Source organism: Zonotrichia albicollis, chromosome 1 (assembly GCF_047830755.1).
Source record: "Zonotrichia albicollis isolate bZonAlb1 chromosome 1, bZonAlb1.hap1, whole genome shotgun sequence".
Taxonomy (NCBI): Eukaryota; Metazoa; Chordata; class Aves; order Passeriformes; family Passerellidae; genus Zonotrichia; species Zonotrichia albicollis.
Window position 1 is genome coordinate 60,138,931 of NC_133819.1, and position 23,661 is coordinate 60,162,591.

General features: G+C 38.8%; 1 protein-coding gene across 7 annotated transcripts in view; it reads left to right on the forward strand.

Moving 5' to 3' along the window:
* Nucleotides 1–23,661, forward strand: part of COL15A1 (collagen type XV alpha 1 chain) — a 120,073-nt gene that overhangs the window by 41,963 nt on the left and 54,449 nt on the right. For all 7 annotated transcript variants that reach the window (XM_074542218.1, XM_026790202.2, XM_074542216.1 and 4 more), the window contains exons 4-14: nucleotides 1,194–1,268; nucleotides 1,690–1,782; nucleotides 4,140–4,266; nucleotides 5,534–5,652; nucleotides 8,334–8,462; nucleotides 9,045–9,071; nucleotides 11,430–11,492; nucleotides 15,895–15,972; nucleotides 17,609–17,671; nucleotides 19,448–19,573; nucleotides 23,233–23,295. In XM_074542218.1, coding sequence (XP_074398319.1) covers nucleotides 1,194–1,268; nucleotides 1,690–1,782; nucleotides 4,140–4,266; nucleotides 5,534–5,652; nucleotides 8,334–8,462; nucleotides 9,045–9,071; nucleotides 11,430–11,492; nucleotides 15,895–15,972; nucleotides 17,609–17,671; nucleotides 19,448–19,573; nucleotides 23,233–23,295 — 963 coding nt within the window. The remainder of the gene's footprint in view (nucleotides 1–1,193; nucleotides 1,269–1,689; nucleotides 1,783–4,139; nucleotides 4,267–5,533; nucleotides 5,653–8,333; nucleotides 8,463–9,044; nucleotides 9,072–11,429; nucleotides 11,493–15,894; nucleotides 15,973–17,608; nucleotides 17,672–19,447; nucleotides 19,574–23,232; nucleotides 23,296–23,661) is intronic.

Genomic DNA, 23,661 nt, shown 5'->3' on the forward strand with positions numbered 1-23,661 from the left:
ATATCACATACCTACTACCCCTCTCATGCAGACTGGTCCATGATTTTCCTAGTTGGAGGAATCGGCTAGCAGTAACACTTGGGAAACATTAGAGCTTTCCATTTTACTTTATCATCCAGGGCCACAGATCAGAGCAAGAGGAGAAAAATGTGTTCTCCAAATGTGATTCACTTGTACTGTGAAAAAAAAAATATCACTTTCAAAAGACTGCTTAATTGGTTGTGCCTCCTTTCACATATGATTTTTCAGTGAACTGTTCAGTCAGTCTGACATCGTTCAATATCTGAGGTGCCCATTAAGTTTTGAGAGAAATGGGATGTTGAGATTACAAAGCTATTGCTGCAGAAGTCCAGCAAACTCAGGAGGCACCAAGCACATGAGTTTCACAATCTTCAAAGGCAGATAAATTAGAGGATTTTTAAAGATAGAATCAAAAATTTTATTCTTTTCTAAAACATTCTAGGTTGTGTGTTATACAGAAACAAGTTCTCAACTTGAATATCTATCTTTGTGCCCTATTGCGCATCATGTGAAATCTTGTAGTAAGGAAACATCCCCCACATTTCTTAAAGCACTGTGAGTCTTTGCAGAAACAATAGTTAAATGTTTTAAATGAAATTGTTACTGCTCCTTCAGCATGTCAGAGAAGTATAGTTGGTGACTCTGAAAAAAGAAACATTTATTATCAGAAAATCCATCTCCTTTATTTCCATTCTGGAAAGGTTTTACTTGGTTTCTTCCTAACTCACTTCGTCACTTATTGGTATTCCTTTTCCATCCTTTGTCTCAATTTTTAGGGGTTTCACATCCCACTTCTGGAGCTCCAGAGCACTTCTTACCTAAAAAAGCAGAGTTTTTTACAGCATGTGTGACATAATCCAGGACTAGATTCTTCAGCTGGGGCACTAACAATGCAGTGTGGTGACCACAGTGTCATTGGGACATGACAGTCATATTCCGGCAGCTTCCGTTTGCTCGACATTTTGCAAAAGAAAAATTTGTGAACATATTTATATCTTAAATTTGGATTACTGTAATGAAATTTTATACTTTAGACCATTTTCCAAGTAAATCAGAGCAGAATTTGGAGAATTTTGTTGCTTTATATAATTCCCACCCTTCCACCCTCACTCCCCTTCACAAATGCTACTTAAAATATTACTTCCTTGAAATGCTTTTGGTGTTCCATGTAGGGTTCAATTCAACATCTGACAATCAAATCTGATCCAAGGACTACTGAAGATCATTGTGAAGATGATGACCCTTATGTAAGTATTCTTATAAGCACTACCTCAGCACCTCAGAGATTTCAAAGTAAATTTCCATTTGACATCTTTCATAACACTAAATATGGATTTTTTTTTTCTTGGAAACATTGTATCATACTTAAAACGATCTGTGGGGTGGATTTTGTTTCCTGTACAACCCCCAAACCTATTTTTTCAAAAAGTATCATTTTGTTTTGTCAAAAAGACCTTTCAGGAAATGAACTGTGGCTTTTATTTTTCTGAAGGGTCATTTTCATGGAAGGCTATAAGTACTGAAATAAGTTAACATCGTGATGACACTGAGGTTTCACCAGCCAAAAAAAGGAGCATTTTTTCTGCATTTAAATAGCCAATTCCTTGGAGATCATGCTTTTTTCCCTGACTTTTATGAACTTTTTCCCAATAATTTGCTTTTGCACAGGCTTCAGGGGACAGCAGTGGCAATGGCAGCATTCAAGAACATGACAGTTCTGAGGCACAAGAAGCTCTGGCACCTTCTCATCTTCCCATAAGGGTAAATTTATTTGACTTATCTACTTTAAAACTCTGGTTTAATATTACTCTTTTAAAGGGTGGGATCTGGATTTGATGAATGGCTTTCATAATTGGCAACTTCCAAGGCTCCTACAGAACAATGTGCACCCATCCATGAGAATGATGGCACAGTGCCAGATAAAAGATCTCGTATATTTGATAATAATCAGCAACCAGATCTTGGGAAGAGTGTAATACAAGATTGGGAAAATACATATGACACTTCCTGGGAACACTCTCACTCTGCACTAGTTTTTATCTCAGGAAATGCTTGTGCCAAGACTATATGTGGTTAGTAGAACTCAGCTGAGCTATTCATCTTTGAATTTCTTGCTCTGTTGTTTGGGACTTTTTTAACACATGAGAATCTTACCACCCTCTGATTCCTGCTGCATAATTCCTTAGCTAATTTAATGACAAGATTTGTGAAGGACCTGCATCTTTTTCTTGCCCTTCTGAACATGCTGACTGTCACTCTCATTTGGTAGTTAATTGACTGGATAACAGAGTAAACAGCCGTTTCTTACCATTTTTAGAGATTTCCAACACATTGTGTCTGCCCCACTTTTTGTACCTTAAATATTAAGGTACAAAGGCTTAAGGCCTTTGTTTCATTAAGGCTTAAATATTCTAGTCCATTCCTCACAATGAAGCTTTCCATGCTTCTTGTGTCAAACACTCTTTTTTTTTTTTTAAATATAAGTTCTCATTGGTTCCTTTAGAGAAAATCAGTTGTTTTCTGAGAAATGTCTTCACAGAAACTATGCTCACGTTTGTCTGACATTGTACACGCTTCAGCTATTTCACTATTGAATCTTACAGAACCCATGGGCAAACACTTTTTGGTCGTGATGTTCTGTCATTCACTTACTGTCTTTCCAACCGTTTTCATACAAAGACTTCCACTTTAGTCATATTCACTGCTGAATTTCCTAAGAATATTTTTCTGCAGGAATTTTAGCTCTTCCAGGGTCATGAATGGAAGAAAACCTTATTTTCTATTATAGACTTCAAATTCTCTGATCACCCTTTTTCTAACTTTATTAAGTATTGACCCAGCCTCCTGCTCCTGATGTGTTTAAATAAAATTTTATTACTTTTTTGCCTTTTACATATAGCTCACCAAATTCATTTTGGCCTGCCTTGTGCTTTGCACAGAGTCACAGATTAGTTGAGTTTAAAAGGGACTTTTGAAAATTGCCCTGTCCAATTCCCTTTTCAAAGCAGAGCCAAATACAGCAGCTTGCTCAGTAAGCAGGTTGTTCAGTGCCAGTTGGTTTCTGAATTTCTTCAAGAATGGAGACTCCACATCCTCCCTGTTTCAATGGATGTCTTTTTCTGACACATAGCCTCAATTTCTTGTATTTCAATGTGTGTCCATTGTCTCTTTTCCCTTCACTGGCTACAGAAAAGGATCCGCTTCTGTCTTCCTTACTCCCTCTTATGAAGATCTTCTACATGTTGATAAGATAGTTCTGAGCCTTCTTGAGGCAGTCCTTCCTCTCTCATCATTCTCCAAGTGATCAAAAGACAGGCAGCTGGCCCCAGCTGGTACTGCTACATGGGTAATTCCTCACTGGATGCAGGATTTGCAGTTTACTTTTCCTGAATTTTTGCAGCCAGGTAGGGTTTTTCCAAATGGCAGCAAAATCACCCCAGTGCTTGATGACTCCTCTGCATTTTACGTCACACCACAAAATTTAATCCAGGAAATCTTACTGTGCCTTGACTTTTTCTCATTTGGATAAAACTATAGCTCATTCAGAAAATATGTCTAGCTTCTCTATCCAGAAAAATATAAATTCTTTTAGCTATTGTTTTTAGCTTCTGTTTAAGAATCTTCATAATTACCACACTATTCAAAATTACACACAGCAGTAGTAGAATTTTTGGCTTTTATTCCTCCTTATGAAAGATGTGATTCAATCCCAGCTGGCCACTAAGCACCATACAGCCATTTCCTCATTGCTCCACCAATGGGAGGAGAAAGAATTGGAAGAGAAGTCAGAAAACTCATGGGTTGAAATAAAGACACTTTAGCAGGCAAAGCAACACCAAGCCAAACTGGAATGAATCAAGCCAAAGGTCCTACCTCAAAATACAGTCTCTGACAAATGTATATTGCTTGTGATTTTCTCCCTCTCTGTGGGTTCTCGAGTGTATATCCCTTGCTTTGGAGGAATGGAGTCCAAAGGTACTGCACTATTTTTTGTCAGAATTATGGTTTGCTTGGTAGTTATGATTACTGTGCTTTAAGGAAGGTAATCTAGTGATTCTCCCTTTAAAACATGTGATAAGCCTTTACTCTAAACCATTCTTTGGGATTTTTTTTTTTAGCCTGAAGATTCGTTGGCTGAGCCAGTGGAAGCCCCCCCAACCATACTGGCTTATTTGGAAGAGAATGATTTCTCTGGAAATCACAGACCAGAAGAAACCTCAGAGGCAGCTAAATTTAAAGAACAAGGCACTGCTTCAAGTTTTGGGGCCTTTTTTTTTGCGGGGGGGGGGGGGGGGATGGGTAGGGTCATTTACATTCTCTGGTTTTGAGTCTGTCATTTCCCTGTGTATGGAAAGCCACTGTCATATTTTGAGCGCTGCCAGGAAAGAAAAATCCTATGGTTTTGGACATCCTGTGTGCTAGAAAAGAACTGGCACATCAAACATTTGGTCTTTCAAAGTGCAGTCTGATAAATTGCAATTTATTAACAGCAGCAAAGGTAAGTGGTAGCAACTACAATCACTGTTCAAAACATCTCTAACTTCTCCCTCCATATAGGGGTTTATCCCAGACTCATTGTTAAACATGCAGAGAATGGATTTACCCTTCTATAGTGTGGAAGTTTCAGTTACAGAATTGTAGTTAATATTTTAAAATCTTAAAAAAACATTAGTTGGATAAAACTAAGAAACTGACCTGAGGAGCTGCTGGGACAATCTACTAAAAAAAAAAAATGCAAGTGTTAGGCAAAGGGAATGAAAGGAGAAAAATCATCTTCATTCTGCTCAGGTTGGTGAGAAGCATGGCACCCCTTGAGTCCTACCTCTGCAAACCGTCCTGCTGGCTCTAAAACCACATGGCACCTTTAAAAGGGATCTAAGACGGATATTTATTTGATGACTTGGTACAGTAAAGCACAGTCTTTCAGTAAAACTGAATCCTGCCAAGGAATAAACAACTATTTACTACTTCTATTTCCTCCAAAGGATGTGAATGTGCCTAATGCACCAGTGGGGTGTTTTGGGTGCAAGAGTAGGCAGCAAAGCAATGACAGCAAGGCATAATGCAGTGAGGAATCCTGTTCTCCACAGCTAGGACAACTTCAGGACACTCCTAGAAAACAAAAAAAAAAATCTAAATATATTAATAAGGCCAAAGACAATGTTGCTATTTTAACTCCACACATAGTTCAGATAGTACCTGTTGTAATTAACTCTCTTTTTTTTGTGTTACATGGATGAAAAATAGGCAACCATTAGACTAGAGCTTGAGGAAAACATGATGATGCAATACAGTTCTGGACATTAAAATAGACATATTTTGTAATTTTACTCTCACCTTTTTCTTTTTTTTCTTTTCTTTTAAAATTTTCAGAGTTGTAAAATGACTAATATTAATCTTTGGAATGTATTTTTTTCATAATTTGAATAATTCCTTTTTTCATAAAACTAGTAGCATCTGTTTGAGCAGGTTTTGTTTTGCTCTCTCATTAATAAGTGACTGTTTTATTTAGATTTAGCTGTCATGGAAACTGGACAAGACAACAATGAGTCTAGCAATGTCACACAGAAAATGTTAAGAGAAGAAGATGGCTCTGGTGCTGGTGTTTTGCCAGGAGTAAGCAGAGAGGAGGTCTGTATAACAGGTGGATCACATGCCTAATCTTTTAGTCCCAAGAGCATAAAAATCTGGGCTTTGAAACATATAGCATTTGTAAGGCAGTGTGTAACCTGAATGCTGTGTGGTTCTACAAATTAGAATTACATAGATCACCCACTTGCAATCCTGTGAGCTACTGGAATACTTGCCCTATTTGTTGGTATGTTTCAAAATAATCATCTGGCTGTACATTTTTTATTGATTAACGTTCGTATTTCAGCAGCCAACACAGATTTTTCTAAGCAGAAAATAAATAATGACCTTTCCTTCCTCTGGCCTTGAGACTCACACACCAAAAGTTCATTCTTTTTATTATTTGAAACTACAGTCATGACAGCTTCTTTTTGCCAGTAAACACGCGGTGTCGTAAATTACAGAAATTTAGAATAAAATTTCCACATCGTGTTTGTTTAGTTCAAGTGTTTAAGGCTGCTCCTTGCAGGGTCTTCTTGTGTTCCTGTGTTTACTGCAGTAAAATATAGCAAGTGGTGAGACATTAAGCTAAGGATCATCCATTGGAGCTGACATAAAGAAGATTTGGTATTTGTTGGAGAGCTTCCAAATATAATTCCTCTAACATTTTCATGCCTGCATTCTCATATTTTTAAAGCAGCAATTCTAGTATTAGTTTATATAAATAAATAAACCAAATATCAGATGAACTATTACCATCTTCTTTTTTTTCATTTTGGGCCATTTTTCTTAAATAAAAAATCAGTCTTGATTTAGGAATTGTGCCACATTAAGCTTAAATCTGTTGTGACAAGTAGTTTTGCTACTTACTGATCTTTATAAGATTTCCTTAACTTTATTTCAATTTCTACATATTTTTCATTACACAGATACCCAAGAGTATTATATATTATAATAATGACAAATCATTTCGAAAATAATAACTTTAAAGAGTTGTTACTGCCACTTCTCTCTCAGCTTTTGCTTTGTTTCATGCTATTAATCACTGCTCAATGCTCCAATCTCTCCCTTTGCAAGGCCTCCTGTCCTTCAGGAGTGCCACCAGCACCTCCCAGTTTGGAATCATCAGCAAACTTGCTCATGATGCATTCAATTTCTGCATCCAGATCCCCAAGAAATATATTGAACAGAACCAGCCCTAGAATGGAGCCCCAAGGAACACCACTGGTGACCAGTCACCAGCCAGGTGTAGCGCTGTTCACCGCAATTCTTAAGCTCTGTCCTTCAGCCAGATCTTCACCCAGTGCACCATGAGCTCACTCATCCCACAGCTCGAAAATCTGCCCCAAAGGATGGTGTGATGGACAGCATCAAAAACTTTACAAAAACCTAGGGAAATTACATCCACCTCTGTCTCTTCATTCTTCATGTGGGTGACTTCACCACAGAAAGAAAGTAAAGTAGTTAAACAGGATTTTGCTTTGTGAACCCAGGCTGAGTGTTCTTGATAAGTGCAGTGTTCTTTAAATGCTTTTCAGTGGTACTCAGTATAATCTTCTCCTTGATCTAGCCTGAGTTTTGGCAGACAGATCTGTAGTTCTGCATCTTCCCTTATACCCTTTTTGTAGACTGGAATAACAGTGATTATGTTCCAGTCAACAGGAACCTGCCCAGACTCTCAAGATCTTCAGAAGATGATTGAGAGGGGTCCTGCCGTACCATCTGCTACCTCCTTCAGTACTCTAATACTGAATCATGAATCCTGTTGTCTCATTCAGGCTATGATCCCTACCCACAGTTTAACCAAACAGATTCTCTTTTTTTTTCCAGATGGAAAATAATTCTGTAATTAGTCCAGATTAAAAAAAATCCTGGTGTTTGGGACCTTTCCTTTTGGCAAAACCCAGAAAGGTCTTTTAAAAAATTATCTTACAATTCCTTCACTGAAAGCTATCATCCTGTTAACTTTAAAATGCTTTGAGATTTATTATATTTCATCCCTCCTAGTTTCATTAGCTGCTAATGGAACTCAAAATATTTCACTGGTGTTTTAAAATGTGAGAAAATTCTAGTGTTTCTTTCAAAACAACACTGACTTAACGTGTTTTGTTCTGTATACTTGTTTTTCATTTAAATATGTATTAATGTCCAAGCTTCATTCCTGGAAGGTTTTGTTTTGTTCCTGGAATATTTGAATTATTCCTTTTGTTGTTATTACTTTCTCTTCACCTAATACTAATGTTTAGGAATATTTTAGTCTTTCTGTTGTTCATTTTCACTCTTTGTTTCATCTTCTGCCACTTTTTAACCAACATGTAACCCTCCTTTGTTAGAGTCGTGGATCTTGGGGAAGTTGGCTAAAACACTCCAAAACATGTCTATCTTAACTCTTGCAACTTTTTCCCTGGCAGACTGAGTATGTGAAAACTGTATTTTTTCAAACCTACACTATTGACTTAGACTATGCAGATTTATATGGATATGAAATTAGATCATGGTCATTTGCATCTAGGTAACCAGCTCAGAGAGCAATTTATTTTTAGGTGCATGAATGATCTTCAACATGGATTGCCATGGATTGTTGAATGGAATATACAGTTTGTATGATGCCTGTCAGGTTGTCGCTGCATAGAACAAACCAAGGCTTGGAGGAGAAAGGGAAGGGGCAGAGGGGTGGCTAGAGAGAGAAATGGGGAAAGTAATACAACACATTTTTCATATTTCACATTTTAATTACTCAGGGCCAGAAAGGTCAGGAAGTAGAGGACGGGTCCACAGAGTCTCTAGGAGGGTCAGGAATAGAAGATGTGGAAAATAAAGATCAAGGACCTCCTGGATCTCCAGGGAAACTTGGGCAGCTTGGTCAGTCTGTGAGTATTTTCTCTCTGTTGAAAGAGAACACGTATTTTAGAAAGGGTAATAGTGATCCATCACACATGCATGGAAAGCTGGAACTGCACAGCCTTGCACACTGTCACCAGTTACACTTCTGTGAGATGGGTTTTAGCCCAGCAGCTCAGGAGGCTCCTGCCTGCACTGCACACTTGCCAGGGGCAGGGGCCTGGTGGCAGCCATCAGAAAGCAAAGGCCAACAGCTGCTGTGCTGACACAGAAAAGTTCTCAGAGCAGCAATTCCACCAACTCCTTGGGCAGTACTGCAGCACCCTCCCAGCTGTCATGTCTGAGTGCGGACAAAGGTGGAGAACTCACAGGCCTCCTTCAGTGGCTTCTCTATATCCAGGATGTTTCACACTTCATATCCTTGTGAACCATCAGGACAAGATGCATGAGATTAAAGAGAGGCGCAAAACATTGCACTGTGCTTGATACAGTTCTGGTTTGTCATTTTGTCACTTCATGGCACATTGCAATTTAATTATTTGCTTTTACCTTTTGTTACTTCTATATTACAGTGTTTTATTTATCTTTCTAACAAAGATTTTCTATTTTAGGGCATTCCTGGTAAAAATGGGTCACCCGTAAGTATTTTTTATACATATTTTGGTTAACTGAATGAATAAAAACACAGCATTTTTTATGAGGCTCTGCTACATTGAGGCTTAAGCAGCAAAGTGTTTTCTTCATCTCCCCTCTTTAGAAGACAGTTCTGGTGCCATAATTGACACCCTCAGGTTGTTAAGAGAGCAAAATTCAGGTTTCTAAGAGAAATTTATGATTTCCCACTTGCAAAGAAAGTAAGAGGCATGGCATTGCATAAGCAGCTGTACCAGGAATTCAGCTCTGGTGAGGCTGGTTTTTTTTTGCAGAGGAGAATTTCAAAAAGGGGACATAGCCAGACCCTTTCTAGAGGGCTGCTTCATTGACCCTCCATAGACACATGCTTCCATGTTGCCTGCTCCTAACTTCAGCTGCAATTAACTTTGTAGTTAATTGAGAGTACTTTTGAGTTAATTGAAATGTACCTCTCACCCCTTTAATCTTGCTCAGTAATTCAACTGCATCATCTATTCATCATTCCTGCTTTCCTTTCTCTGAGTTCCTCTACTTTACCCTTCTCTGTCACATTTGCTGTCATCTTCCTGGGGTGTTCCTTTCCAGCTTTTCCAGACAACTCCCAGCCCTGGGTCAGTCCACCACCAGTTGCTGATAGCCTGCACATGCATCCTCTGTGTGAGGTATTGCCCAGCAAAACACACAAAAACAAACCTGTAGCTGTCACATTCCGTGCATGTCGCATCTGCTGTTCTGTATATGTCCTCCACTGATGCTCTGCTGCCTGGCTTCTTTGTCTCCTTTCTCATTTGTTTGTCACTGCCACTTTGTGTATCCTTCCCTCTCCAGGATCTTATCACCCAGAGGCTGTCACCATTCCATGCCGGCTCCTCTTTTTCTATTCTAACCAGTGCCAGTGCCAGGAGCTTCCTGACCCTTCCTGCCCCCTGCAATTGAACCTCAAATGCAACTGGTGTGCTTTAAGATATTAAAAAAAATAATTCAGTGGTCATTCATGGAGTGCATTATTGTGCTCCTTCTTGAATGCTGCCTTCAAACACTGGTATGCTTAAAGAAATATAGCCAGGTTTGCAAACATTTAGCCAAAACTCAGGTTTTGTGCCACTAGGGTGTTTTTGGACAAGAAGTTTATATTTTATGTATTAACAGAAGTCTGACTACTTTCATGCAGCATATCTTCAAAGAAAATTCTATTAAACCAGTATGTCTTAGAGAAAATTCTTCAAATGTAATTCAAATGCTTCAAAACCAATTGTCTTCTCCTTGCGAACACAATCCCAATTTCTATTATAGACATTTTGTGACAGTGTCCTACATTTTTGTAGTTGCACTTTTGTCCATGTGCATCTGGTTTCCAGTCTTACATATACCCATGCAACTTTACTTTTGGTTTGACGGGGCTTCACTCATCAATGAAATTAGTGTATTGTACAGTTATGTCAGCAATGTGTTTGCTGCTTTTCTATGAACCTGCTACCAGTTTCTCTACTAGGAAAAATCATCATAGGAAAAAAAATCCTTCAGTCTTAGAGATACATTTTTCTCCCTAATGACTTTATATAACCCATTTTTAAAATTAGGACAGTCCTAAAACCTGTCCAGTAGAGTCCATAACCACAGCTGTTCTGATTCCCAAAATGCCAAAATAGTGGGAAAATTATTTATTTCCCTTCTGAATATTGTCTTGAGTGTCCTAACTGAATTCATAACCAGCCCCTTTTTATAAGAGCACTGACTTTAAAGCTGGTGGAGTTCCTTCTAGCCAATGAATGAGCCTCTATACATATTGTATGGAGGTGATATGAAGATGTAAAGAGTAATTTGGAATTAATTTGACTGGTGAAGTTTAGAATGGAAAATGGGGTGAAATGCTATCTAGCATATCACATTGCCAGTCAGAGGCATCTTCAGGAAGGATACTAGTTTGTAGAAGTTGAATAAATTCAAGTTGGTTAAAGTAAAAAGTTTTAGTAGATGGAGGGAGCAGGCTTAAGTTAATGGTATGATTTTGTGCACTCAGAGAAGCAGCTGGTAGTAGTGTGTAACCAATATTACAGTTTTAAAGATCCTTGCCATCAGAGCTGTGGCAGGCCTGTTGGCACTCTGTCAAATCCAAATACAGCCTGCAGGTGTTTCCATCAGCATCCCCCAAATAGGCTTCTCTTCTCTGTGGGAAGAGTAGGCACATTTTTTGGGTACTGCCAGGGGCATTCTATGCCAAATCTCTTAACTTCCTTCCACTGTACAAACCAAGAGTTAGAAAGAACCTAGCACCATTAAATCCAGCCTCTACTGCTAAGTGTATAGCCTGTTCAACCTACATGAAAGAAAATGTCTAATTAAAGAAAATTATTTCCTTTTAGGGCAAAAATGGACTTCAGGGGTTGCCAGGACAGAAAGGAAAAGCAGGCCAAAAAGGTGAAAAGGTATGTGTGCTGTTAATCCCCAACAATCAATCAGATACAATTTATTCTTAGATATGTATTAATTTGGTACAGTCTGAGAGAGGCATAAAATATGGAATCACAGAAAGAATTTAAACATCGACTGTTTATTCATGAATGGCTGGATGGCACCACACCAGAATAAGTATTTTTCAAGGATGTGAATAAACTTCAGCAGTAGAAAAAGTTGGGCTTTCACAGAAGAGATAAGGAAGATGTATTGAACACTTAATAAAGAAAAGTCAATTGTTGTATATAACTGCTCTGGGCAACTTACTCTACTGGGTAAGTGATTTAACAGAGGCGGTATAATCATATTACCCTTAGGAAATGAACGTAATTGAAACTTAAACCATCTGAAGTAACAGCTTGTATCTCTTCTGAGATGAAGTGAGATGTACTGGATTCATCTATTATTAAAGTACGTGTTGTACACAAAATTGACATACAGATAGTAAGTCCAAGTGTCAAATTATTAATTCCTTTCATCTGTTTAACAAAACAATACAGGCTTCATAAATTCACAAACATGACCCTTATAAATCCCATCTATTCAGATTAGTTTGAAATGATCCAGAATAATTTAAAAGGTAAAATTACTCTCCAGTACAGGAATCAGGTAATGAGATTGCATGGCAACTCCCCATCTCTATGTATAGCTGTAATAGAAATTTGTTGAGCAGAGTGTTCTCATAAACTGTAGAGAAGTGAAAGCATGTGGGGCAGTCAGGGAGCATCTCAGGTACATCATGATGGAGACACTCTTGCTTTCCTCTGGGACCTGTCTCAGGTACGTGTTCACAAAACCAGGCAGTGTGGGAGACAAACAGGAGGACTTACAAGTCCATGCACAGTCATAGGGCTACCACCTCTCAGAGGTTCCACAGATATGGTGGGATCACTCACAACAGGAGTGCTACAGTGTATGGATACAGGCCCTCCAGGAAAGACAGGCTGGTGTTATGTTTACCCAATTATCCCATCAAAAAAAACCAAACAATATTTAAGGCAGCAGCAATTTTAATTGAATAGTTTAGAAAATATATAAATAAGGGATAATTTGGTTCCAATAATAGCACATAAGCAAAAGATAACCACAGGGTACGGAGGGCAAAGTTCTGGGACCCTTGCCACCTCACGTACAAGCTTCTAAGTGAAAATCACCCCTTATATGTCATGTGTCAATACCATCTCCTCCCATTTTCGGTTCGTCATATCTCTATCTCCGCCCTCATTACCACCCTTATCATGCATGCACCACCACTCGGTTTGGTGGTCACACAAGTCTTTGGGGGTCGTCACTGATGAAGACCTCTTCCTCTTTGTCCTTTAATTCACCTTAGGGTTACACATGAGCACCAAGCCAGAACAATGTAAGCCAAGACTAACATATCACTGCATCTACATATCAAGGCAATAAATCCCTTATAATTAGCATTTTCTGGGACTCAGCCAGGTTCTTGGTCATTTTTAGCAACTGTATCTTCAGCTTCTTTCCTGTGGTCCTTGAGATCATCTGCTGGGAAGGGGGGGTGGAGCACCTCCTCTCCCTCTCTCCTTTGGCATTACAACTTTTAACTATTTTATTATTCTCAAATATTAATTACTGTATCAATATTGATTACTGGTTCAATTTTTATCAGCATGAATCATACCTATTTATCACGCTGGGAAGGCAGATTATCATTAAAATACTCTGTCAGTTGCCAGCAGGCATTACAGGCACATAAATGTCATTTGACAATTAGCTTTTTAGGTTTCTTGCAAATCTGCTTTGGTCCTTCTTGTGACCAGAGTTATTTCTAGGGTACTTGGTACTGACATAAATAATTCATCTGTAGGAAACCAAAAAATCAGTCAGGATTCTTTTAATGAAAAAAGAGCAAACTGAAAACATGCCAAGATTATTTTGCAGCTGCTGTTAGGTGACCATTCCAATCTTCAGCAGAAAGTGCTACACCTACACTGGCTACTGGAACAGGCCCAGGAACTGATTTGCTGATGGTTCAGACTTGCAGGCATGGTCCCTGACAATGTTTTGGCCTGTATCAAAAAAACCTCACTCAGACAATGCTCAGGCCATCAGTGGCTAACTACTCCCATCATGCTGCAAGATGAGACTGAGCATAGGCTCTGTACTCCTCCAGTGCCATTCCAGGAAGCTTTTAACTTTCAGATACTCATGCTGATAGAATTCAGTGTATGTCTAAAGTTATTTCATGCAAAATGCACAAAAGAACGTGCTCAAAATACTAGCTTTGAACATGCAGGGCTAAAAGGAGTCCCAGAGTCAAGTACCTAAGGATTGTGGGCCCAGCCAGTCTGTTCCAGCTGACCTCACAACCAAAGGCCATCCAGCCTTAGTTTATTGATCAGAATAGCTATCAGAAGGAGAAAATTCTAGCAGCAGGAGAAGCAGCTTAGCTGTAGACAGAAAAAGTTATATTGGAAAGGAAAATACTCCAGTAGTCTATTCCTCATTACTTTTATGGCTACTTTAGTAAAGACCTCTTAAGCTTAGTTTTTCATTTAAAAATTGGATGAATGTTTTCAAGAGACACTTCAAAGAGACGCTGTGAAGTTAGCAAAAGAGTGCTAAAAATCCTAATGATACATTCAAGAGCACTGAGGAAAGCTGACTGCTTCATATGCAGAGCTTTATCTTGGAAATACTTTAAACAGACAATTCCTGCAGTAAAAACAGGACAAACAAGATGCTGTTCTGATCCTCTTTTATACATGTGAATTATTTTTTAGTTATGTTGTTCAGCAAATTGTTTCAATATGTTAATCAGTATGATTTCCTAGGCCTGGCTGTGTTGCTAGGGTGACCAAAGCTTAAAGAATACACAAAAATTCAGAACTGTTATGCTGTCTAAAGACAGTCAGCACCTTTTCCAGTATAACAATATCTAAATTTCAGGAACAGTAGTAGGATCCACCTTCCTTCTTCTGGTTCTTCTAACTGAAAATGGAAAGCTGAGAATGAACTATGTGTCAGTGGAGAATGGGGAGCTGCTGTCACTTTTCCACCATGGTCCATGTTCTGTGTAGAAATACAGCCATGAGATGCTCCTTGGGAATGGATACAGTCAGGCTTCCTAAAAATGACCATGACCTAAATGTGATATCTGAGGTTTTTTCTTTCCTGCACTGCACACAAAGTGGAAGAAATTGCATGAAAACAAGCACTGCCAGGAACTTATGTAATAGTCATTGGAAAAGAGAGAGGATGTTTTAAAATGAATGAAAAGCATCTGTAACTGAACATGCTGGCAGACAGTGAAAATAGCCCCAAATTAATTAAACACACTCTCTCTGGATATGACTGAAGTATCACTATAGGAACCATTTGACAAAGCTGCAGGGAACAAAGAACTGAATGAATGCATTCATCCAATGAACTCTCAAGCATAAAGAGCAAGTGACCAAGAGACAGTTAAAAGTCAGTGTTTCCTGCGATGTAACCAAATATGTGAATTTATAGAACACAATTTAAATGCTCATAAGTCCAGATAGCAAATTGGCAGGTTAGAGGGTAAAGCACAGATCAGTGGAGGCAAAACCTCAACTCTTGGCTTGAGTGAAAAATATTGGACCTGAGCAGAAAAATTATTAAAAGTCACAAACATCTTAATCTGAAGCAATTCAAACTAACTTCAGCAAAATGTCAGAGATGATGTAAGAAAGACAAATTATAAGAAACTGTACTAATTATGAGAGAAAATGGCACATATTTGAACAGCATCTTTCATTGTGTTGGCAGATAAAGGTCAACACACAGAAGAAAAATCATGTTGTGGCAGTATTGAAAAACCATTAGAGAGATTAGCAATAAAATCAAGACATTTACAGATTGAATACCATGGTGTGACCACAGTGATTACATTTTTTTCTGGTTTGGTTTGAGGTTTTTTTGGGGTTTTTTTTGGGGTTTTTTCTGTTTGTTTTTGGTCTTGGGGTTTTTTTTGTCTGGTTTTTTTGGGTTTTTTTTTTTTGGGGGGGGGGGGGGTTTTGTTGTTGTTGGGGTTTTTTGGGTTTTTTTTTGTTTTTTGGTGTTGGGTGAGGGTTCATATATAATATGCCCTAAAAATTCAAGATTCGCAGTTAAACCTCAGTTTGGCAAGACATATGTACTGCCTAACGCTGTTAATGCTGCTTGTACATTTTCAAATTCATTGCAGAAGTTAGAAAAGGAAGAGTTCTTTCTTCCACTGCCAATGTGAAGATCATGTTCCTTGGGAGCTTGTCTTAGAAATGAACAAAGTCCAACCCGGCTCATAAGCAGCCACTCTTGTGACTGGAGATCCATTGAGATTGTAGCTAGTCCTTATAGTCTTTATATGGTTAAATCCTTGCTGATTTATCTTAATTCCCATTTCAGGGTGATCCTGGTGAGGGATTGCCAGGACCCCCTGGACTACCAGGACCCACAGGACCATCTGCTCCTTCCAGAGGATTAGTGAGTATTTGGGGCTCCCTGTCAATGAGCTCAGCTTGCCACAGAGAAATCCAGAACTAAATAGGAGGTTTTCTCTGGGAAAGTAGCCTGACTGCCACAGAGATAATAATGTTTTCTAAAACATTCATGCAGAAATGCAAATAAATGTCCGACTGAAGTGTAAGCTACATAAACACCCAGTATTAACTTTTTAAAACATTGGTGGATGTGTGTGCTCTCATGTGCAAAAGCAACAATATATGGGAGAACACAAAAATTTCCACAAAAAGGCATTCTAAACTTAAATTATTAATTTCTTTCTGCTACTGAACAGAGAAGTGGTTTGACAGTCAGTTATGTTTGCTGTCATTAAATACTAGAACACATACCAACATGATTGCAGTGTTTGTATTTTGAGTGCCCAGTACTCAGGCAATATTAAAGAATGAGTTTCAGATCCATCTCACTGCAATACTTGGACTTTTCTCACTATATCAATGAGGATACATGTGCATGCAGCTAAAGAAAGAATCTGGCCTGAATTTTGGGTTCATGTTGTGAGAGCTGATTTTATGCTAAGACATAGATCACCACAGACACCAGTGGAAATCCTGGACTTTTACACAAAACCATCTGTCACACTGGATATCGTGAGTGTTTAACAAGAGAGTCTGAAACATATTCCACTGGCCAAAACGGATTATATGCTCCCCTGATTTTGGGTCTGCTAAATTAAACCAATATATTTCTGCAGCATAAAAACAGATTAACAGTGTTCTGCTGCACTACTGAGCCTGCCCTGATGCTGACTTCAGGAGACCAGCAGGGCAGCTCCAAATCCCTAGGAGAAGGTGCTCCAGGCCAAAAGTTTTACCCAGTCAAAGGTCACTTCTACAAACGTAGCAGGGAACACCAAGTCCTACACTGCCTTTACTTCCTGGTTCTCTGTGACAGCAAGTTTCAAGGCCTTTTATTCTGTGGTGAGATGGAAGAAGTCTCAGTGCAGCCAAGGAATGCATCCTTAATTCCCAAGCATTTGAAACATTCACTTTGGTACTATGATAATTTATTCAGGTAGTACCTTCTCTCTGTGCTTTTCTTTGTAGTCTGCAAAACGTACAAAGCTATGAAACTCACCAAGGACTAAACACTAAGGTGTTTTTTCAACAGAAGCTTTTAGAAATGGCTTCAGTATATTTTCTCCTTATAAAAGTAATCTTTTTAATTTCAGTTGTAGTAACCTAAGAATTGGGCTTTTTAAAGGAGGGATGCATTGTAGGAAACAGGGGTTATTTGTAAGAATCTGCATTTTAGGATATTCTTAATGTTGACAGGTACCTCTCTGAAGTTAAAATTTGTCTGAGATATTATTTCAGTTCACTTAAACTGTTTCATGGCATGTGTGTCCTGCAGGACAGTTATCACTGTGCTCACAGAGCACCTGTAGGCAAGTACAGTGCTCAGTGACTACAAAAGAAGATGGTATGAAACACTAGAAACATAAGTGAAATGTTCTTGTTGTATTATAATTTATTTTACCAGTGACAGACTGCTGTAAGGATATTGATGATGGCTGTATTTTCAGTTAATGTCAAGTAATATTTCCATTTGTCATCTTTAGAAGCAGTAATTTAAAATGGAATTCTCCTAATTTCAGAATAGACTGGAACCCGAAGAATCAGGTTCTGGAGATACTGACAGAGAGACTGAGATTTTAAGGGTAAGCAAATATTGATATTTTTCATGATAAAGAGCTTTATTTTACTCATGCAGGTTGTAGGATTTTTCATAATGCAAGTTTAATACACGCTTAATTTACAGCATCTAGAAAGGATTTGTAGGGTTTCAAGGTCAGAAAAGGCCTAAATGCTTGTGAGTGGGGAAGAAATATGAGACAGGAGGCGGCCACCAAAGAAATAATGGCAGGAGGACTTTTCAAAAGGAGAAAATGCTTTTAATCTGACTATGAGAAGACAGTAAAGAGGAGAGAGATGGGAATCATAGATTCATGGAGTCATAGAAAGGCATAAATGATATCTTTTTCCAGCTCTCCTGCCATGGGCAGGGAAACCTTGCACCAGACCAGGTTGCTCAGGGCCCCATCCAACCTGGCCTTGAACATTTGAAGGGATGGGGCATCCACCCCTTCTATGGGCAACCTGAGACAGTGCCTCAGCACCCTCAGAGTAAAGAATTTCTTCCTAATGTCTAATCTAAACCTACCCTCTGTCAGATTGAAGCCATTCCCTCTATCCTGTTACTGTAGACCCATGTAAACAGCCCCTCTCCTGCTATCTACCCAAGCCCCTTTTAGTCAATGGAAGGCATTACATGGCCCTAATCCTTGCTTTTTTCAATATGGAGTATATGTTCTAAAAAAATATAAGTGTATCTGTATGAAATGCTTTATGGTGCAGCTTTCTGGTGAACTGAACAGCAGTAACACTGCAGCTTTCTGAGTTCATTATGGTTCCTATGAACTCCAGAATGCTCTAGCACACTGGAGATCTCTGCTTTGTAGCACAACTAGTGATAGGTTTCATTCTCTCAGATTGGTTTCTGCCTCAGGACCCCCCTTCTGTTTCTTTCTTTTTACTCAAAAGTGATTCATATCTTATTCCCAATGCCCATCAGGAGTCAGTTGCCACATGCTGGAAGTTAGCAATCTTGCCTAATTTAGGAGCTTCTTCAGATGCCCTTTGTAGGTGACAAGACAGGTGAGTGCACTGCAGAAGGCTCTGTTCAGTGCACTGAAAATCCAAGATGAGCCTCTTCCAGATAGAATCCTGTACATGGCCCCAAGTCAGAATTAAAGACTCCCTGACTTATAGTGCCATGGCCCAAAACTTCAAACTCTCTGTCTCTGCCTGCTGATGCAACCAGTAACACAGATGAACTTGGACATTTGCAAATGTACTGCTCCTCCTAAAATAACATTTCACTCATTTCCTTCCATTTGTTTAATTTAAATATCTCTGCTCATGTCCATGCAGGATAGATCTTTAGAGCAGAGGCCAGTTTTACAGCACTAAGCAGGTCTGGACCATGAGTAGGGATTCCCAGTTCTCCAGCAATAACATTGACAAACCCTATGAAATGGTAGAGGAGAAAAAACCAACCACTTCCCTCTGTACAATGATGGTTTCTTTATGGTTAAGTCTCTTATAATTAGATCGATCCTTGGAATACGTCTGAGATCTCTACTGGGTTACAGAGAGTTGACACCTTTTTTTTTTGTTGTTTTAAATGTTTCTATTTCAATGCTATGAGGCGGCACAGTTCAGAGAGCACAGGTGAGGGAGGTCAGTGTGACCCTATGTAAGGGCATATCTGTGAAACCAAAATTGGTTCTCAGTAAGCAGAATGTGGGTGGAAACCCCAGCTGAGTTTTATGGTTTTATGAGCCTGAGAAGTCTATGTGAGCTTTTTCCTGTTCCATGTGTATAGCAATGAACCAGGCTAGGATAATTTCTAACACTCCTGCTGATTTACCCAGGGTCTTCCGGGGCCACCAGGCCCTCCAGGACTGCCTGGTCTTCCAGGAAACCCAGCATCTGATACAGGTGTAGGACCGCCTGGGTCATCAGGAGAAGATGGAGCTTCTGGGGAACCAGGCCCTGAAGTGAGTACCCTTTTGTGCAAAAAGCTTGAATCTTATGCAAATTATACAAAAAAAAAAGTCTTGTTAACTAGCACTAATGCTAGTTAGTTAACAAGTGTTAACAGCACTAATGTACATTTGACAGACAGATACTGGTGAATCTGGACCAGAATAAATAAAAATTAAGAATGCTTTTGGTTTCAGGAAAATAAAGTTTGCTAAATCACTTACATAATCTTCAGGGAATTTGTAAAATAAACTGAATTTTCCTCTTTCCTCTTCTATCCTTTTCTTCAGCTAGGTAGAAACACTTATTCCTCTGGACATGTGAAATATAATTTTACTGTAAAAAATGCTGCTAAAGTTTGACTTGCAAATAAATTCTCAGTAAAGTGTTTTTTTCAGTGAAGAAAATAATTTTTTTTAGCATTGAACAGCTTTAAACATCCTCTCTGGAATGATGAGATTAGCTCAGCTGTTTGGAGCATGGTGCTAATAAAGCCAAGGTCGTGGGTCTGATCTCTGTGCTGTCCATTCATCTAAGAGCTGCATACGATGATCCTTTCCAATTCAGAACAATCTCTGTTTCGATAAATTTACTAATATAGTTGCCTTATTCCCTATCAACCATCTGCCAGCAGCAGTTGTTCTCAGGACAGGATTTGTCCTGTCCATCACACAGCCCTCAAAGTGAGTAACCATTTCTGTACCTGACGAGGTGTCGTTAGCATATATCAAGGAAGTGTACAGGTGACAGGTGTTAAAAAGATCTCACTATCTCTCAGCTCTCTTGGAGGGTTTTTTTTTTTGAGGATAACCAAGTTGGGAGTTGATACAAAATCTAAAAAGTGTTTGGCCATCCAGGTGGAAAGCAACATCTTTTGTGCAGAAAGAAATTAGGCACCTGAAAGTCTTTAATATGGAATTCAAGAGTCAAGTGCATGGGAAGCCAAGGAAATCCATTATTCTCTGCATCTACTGATTGTTATATGGATGGCAGTATAAAATAAAAAAGTCTGAAATGCTGACCAGATTTCATCTAATTGCTAAACTCCCAACAGCACATTTTTATTTTCTGAATCCGAGACGGATCAATTTGTATTGAGGATTACAAATGTAATTTTAAGAAAATGCGTTGGCAAGTCTTTCAAAGAAGACAGTTACCCTAATGTTTCATTTACTGCATTTGATAAAGTGCAGTGTTAGATTAAAAGATTCTCTATAACAGCTTCTTTGCAATTCAAACTGTACCTTCAACTTCCATGACAGTGGCTGTTTCCATATCTTTAGAATATGAAGTAATTCAAATGGTCTAGGAAATAGTACTAAAATTTGCCATAAAAGAAAAATGTAAAAAGGAATTAAAAGAAAATGGAGAAATAAGTATTGATTCATTTTTTTTATTTTTAAAAATGAGTGTATTCCCTCTTGTGCAATTTGGGATTTCACAGGCAATAGCATGAAGTACTTGTAGACAGTCAATTTTCTGGTGCAACAGAAATCATTGTTTCAGGATAGTTCCTGGGAAACGTATCTGTTAAAAAAAAGCAGAAGCTAACTGTAAATAAGACAACTAAAGAACATTTTCAGAAGAATCAATCCAGGAGACAGCTACACAGGCTGTTGAAGGAAAACTCCAGATAATAAGAACACAGACCAATGTATTCCCACAATTTCAGATGACCCAAGAAACTGTTATTCTGCTATTCAAAGATTTGCACACATTTGCACATTCTGGATAAATGAGGTGAGCTCAATTCCCAACAGAAGTATTTTTGTTGGGAATCCTCATTAAGTACCACATTAACACATTTGTGTTATTAAGGGTTTTCAGCTGTGAATTCTAATTCCAGAAGACCAGCCAATCACTTGAAGTTGGGGACACGCTTAAATCCTTGCTAAATCAAGAACTTTGTGATGTAGCACCTCTTCTCTCTACAAACATGCCTTAGAAATGTTTCAGTAAAGGCTGCATTTTATAATGGGAAATACCCCTGCACAAACTCCTTCACAATGCATTTTGTACTGATATGGTATTGATCTGATTAAATACACATTTTCTAAATGCTACATGAAGTTAAATTGACTCATGGCATTGTATAGGGATAGTTTCTATCATAATTTTTTGTTTGAGATAGCTCACAAATGTGTTAATATACCCTGAGGAGAATAACAAATGTCCCAGCAATGCTTGCAAGCTACGTAAGAGAGACTGTTCCAAAGCTCTTGGGGAAATTAGCAATTTTAGCACAATGAAGCCTAAAATTGCCAAGCAGTAGAGTGGAAGTAATCAGTAAACTTTAGAATAGTTATTGTTCTTAGCTCAACCTCTTTTCTTACTCTCTTCTGTCTATGTAATCATGACAAAATACAATATGAAAATGTTTGAAACATACTGAAAATATTTCTGATTATTCTCAATATTAAAAAAATCCATTACTTACTCTATGACTTACAGCGCATCCAAAGAGCAAAAGCAGGGTGGGGGGGACAGAGAGAGCCAGAAAAATGAGACTTTGTGATAATTCTGAGAGCATCAGAGGGAAACAATGTTTTCTATCTGCTTTGCTAGCCATTTATATCCTTCTCCAAAAAAGTTGATTAAATTAATATTACTAAAGATCCCCAGAGGCCAGAATACCCTCCTGTAAATGTAGTCAAAGGCTTTCAGAGCCCAATTTAAAAAATGTAGGCTGTGAAACATGCCTGTTACCTTTCATGCATGTCTCGTTACTGTGGGCTGGACTTCAATATCTGTACAGATTTATTGGTTGACCCTACAAACCAGTGTTTCCCAGCCTGCTTGCTCACTCAAATGTATGCAGGATAAAAGTAATGGATACAACACCAGAAACTGGGTGGAAAACTTAATATACACTTTTCAAGGCAAAACTAAAGTGAACAACATGAGCACCATCAACCAAAGCAAAGTGGCAGCACCTTTTCTTCTGCAGAAGGACTCTTTAGAAAGCGTACTGCTCCTGAAAGTGTAGGAATGCACCTCCAGGCTCAGCTACCCAAGAACACCAGGCAAAGTGAGTCTGAACAAGCCAAGTGCTTATTCAGACTGCCCTATGTGGGAAACTGAGGCCCAGCCTCAATGTTCCCAAGGGAGGATATCACTGGAGTTTTATGGATCAAGACCTCTGTCAGCCTTCAGGCTTTTCTGTTTTTAGTGACAGCACAGAAGTCTCCTGTTTGACACCATTCTCTCCATATCTCAACTGCTTTTAGTGATTCTACCACACAGAAACCCTGGCCTTGATTTTGTCAATACCAAGGTTTCCTCAGCTGGGTCTCATCTGGCACTGACATTGCCAAAAGTGTAGATAACTGAGGTGCCTGGGGATTTCAACCCCATCGTGTCTTTTACAGTGTTGTCAAAACCTGCTTGGATAGCACCATAATCTCTCATGCTAAGGTTATATTTACAATATGCTGGGGTTTATTTTTGCTTATAATTTATAATTGTTGTATATAGTTTTCTATTAAAATATTGGTTTGATACAAAGCCAAACTCTCAGAAAAAAGAAATAAAAGTGTTAAAGCTTAGTGGTGGGAGGTGCTACACATTAGTCTTTCATTATGCTGTATCATCAGTTGGTCCCTAATACTTAAACACATGTTCTAGAAATCAAGCTCTCAAGTAGCACCTGCTTTAGATTTACTGTCATCTATAGGGCCCTCAAGGTCCTCCTGGCTGTGATGGAGTGGCTGGCCCACCAGGATGGAAGGGAGAAAAGGTGAGTTAAATGTCTGTCTTGCTCCTATGTCAGTGCAAAATCTTGGTCAATTCTAGGCTGTAAAAATCGTAAGCAGTTGTCTCTGCAACCCAATAGCATCTGGCTTCAGTATTTTTCAATGGAATCCAGATACTAATGGCTTATTAGAACACATCTCAAAAGGCATATTCAGAAATCCATGACTTCCTATTGGCTATTGTCTCATTTTCTGAAGCATGCAATATTTGATATGCAGTATGAACTACTCTGTTGTGATTTGCCACTCAAAAACCAGTAGTGACTGGGCTCAGACAGGTGAATCTGGAGGGGGAAAGGGAGAGCTCCAGTTAGCCCAGCCTGGCACAGAGTGACAGCACATTATATGAC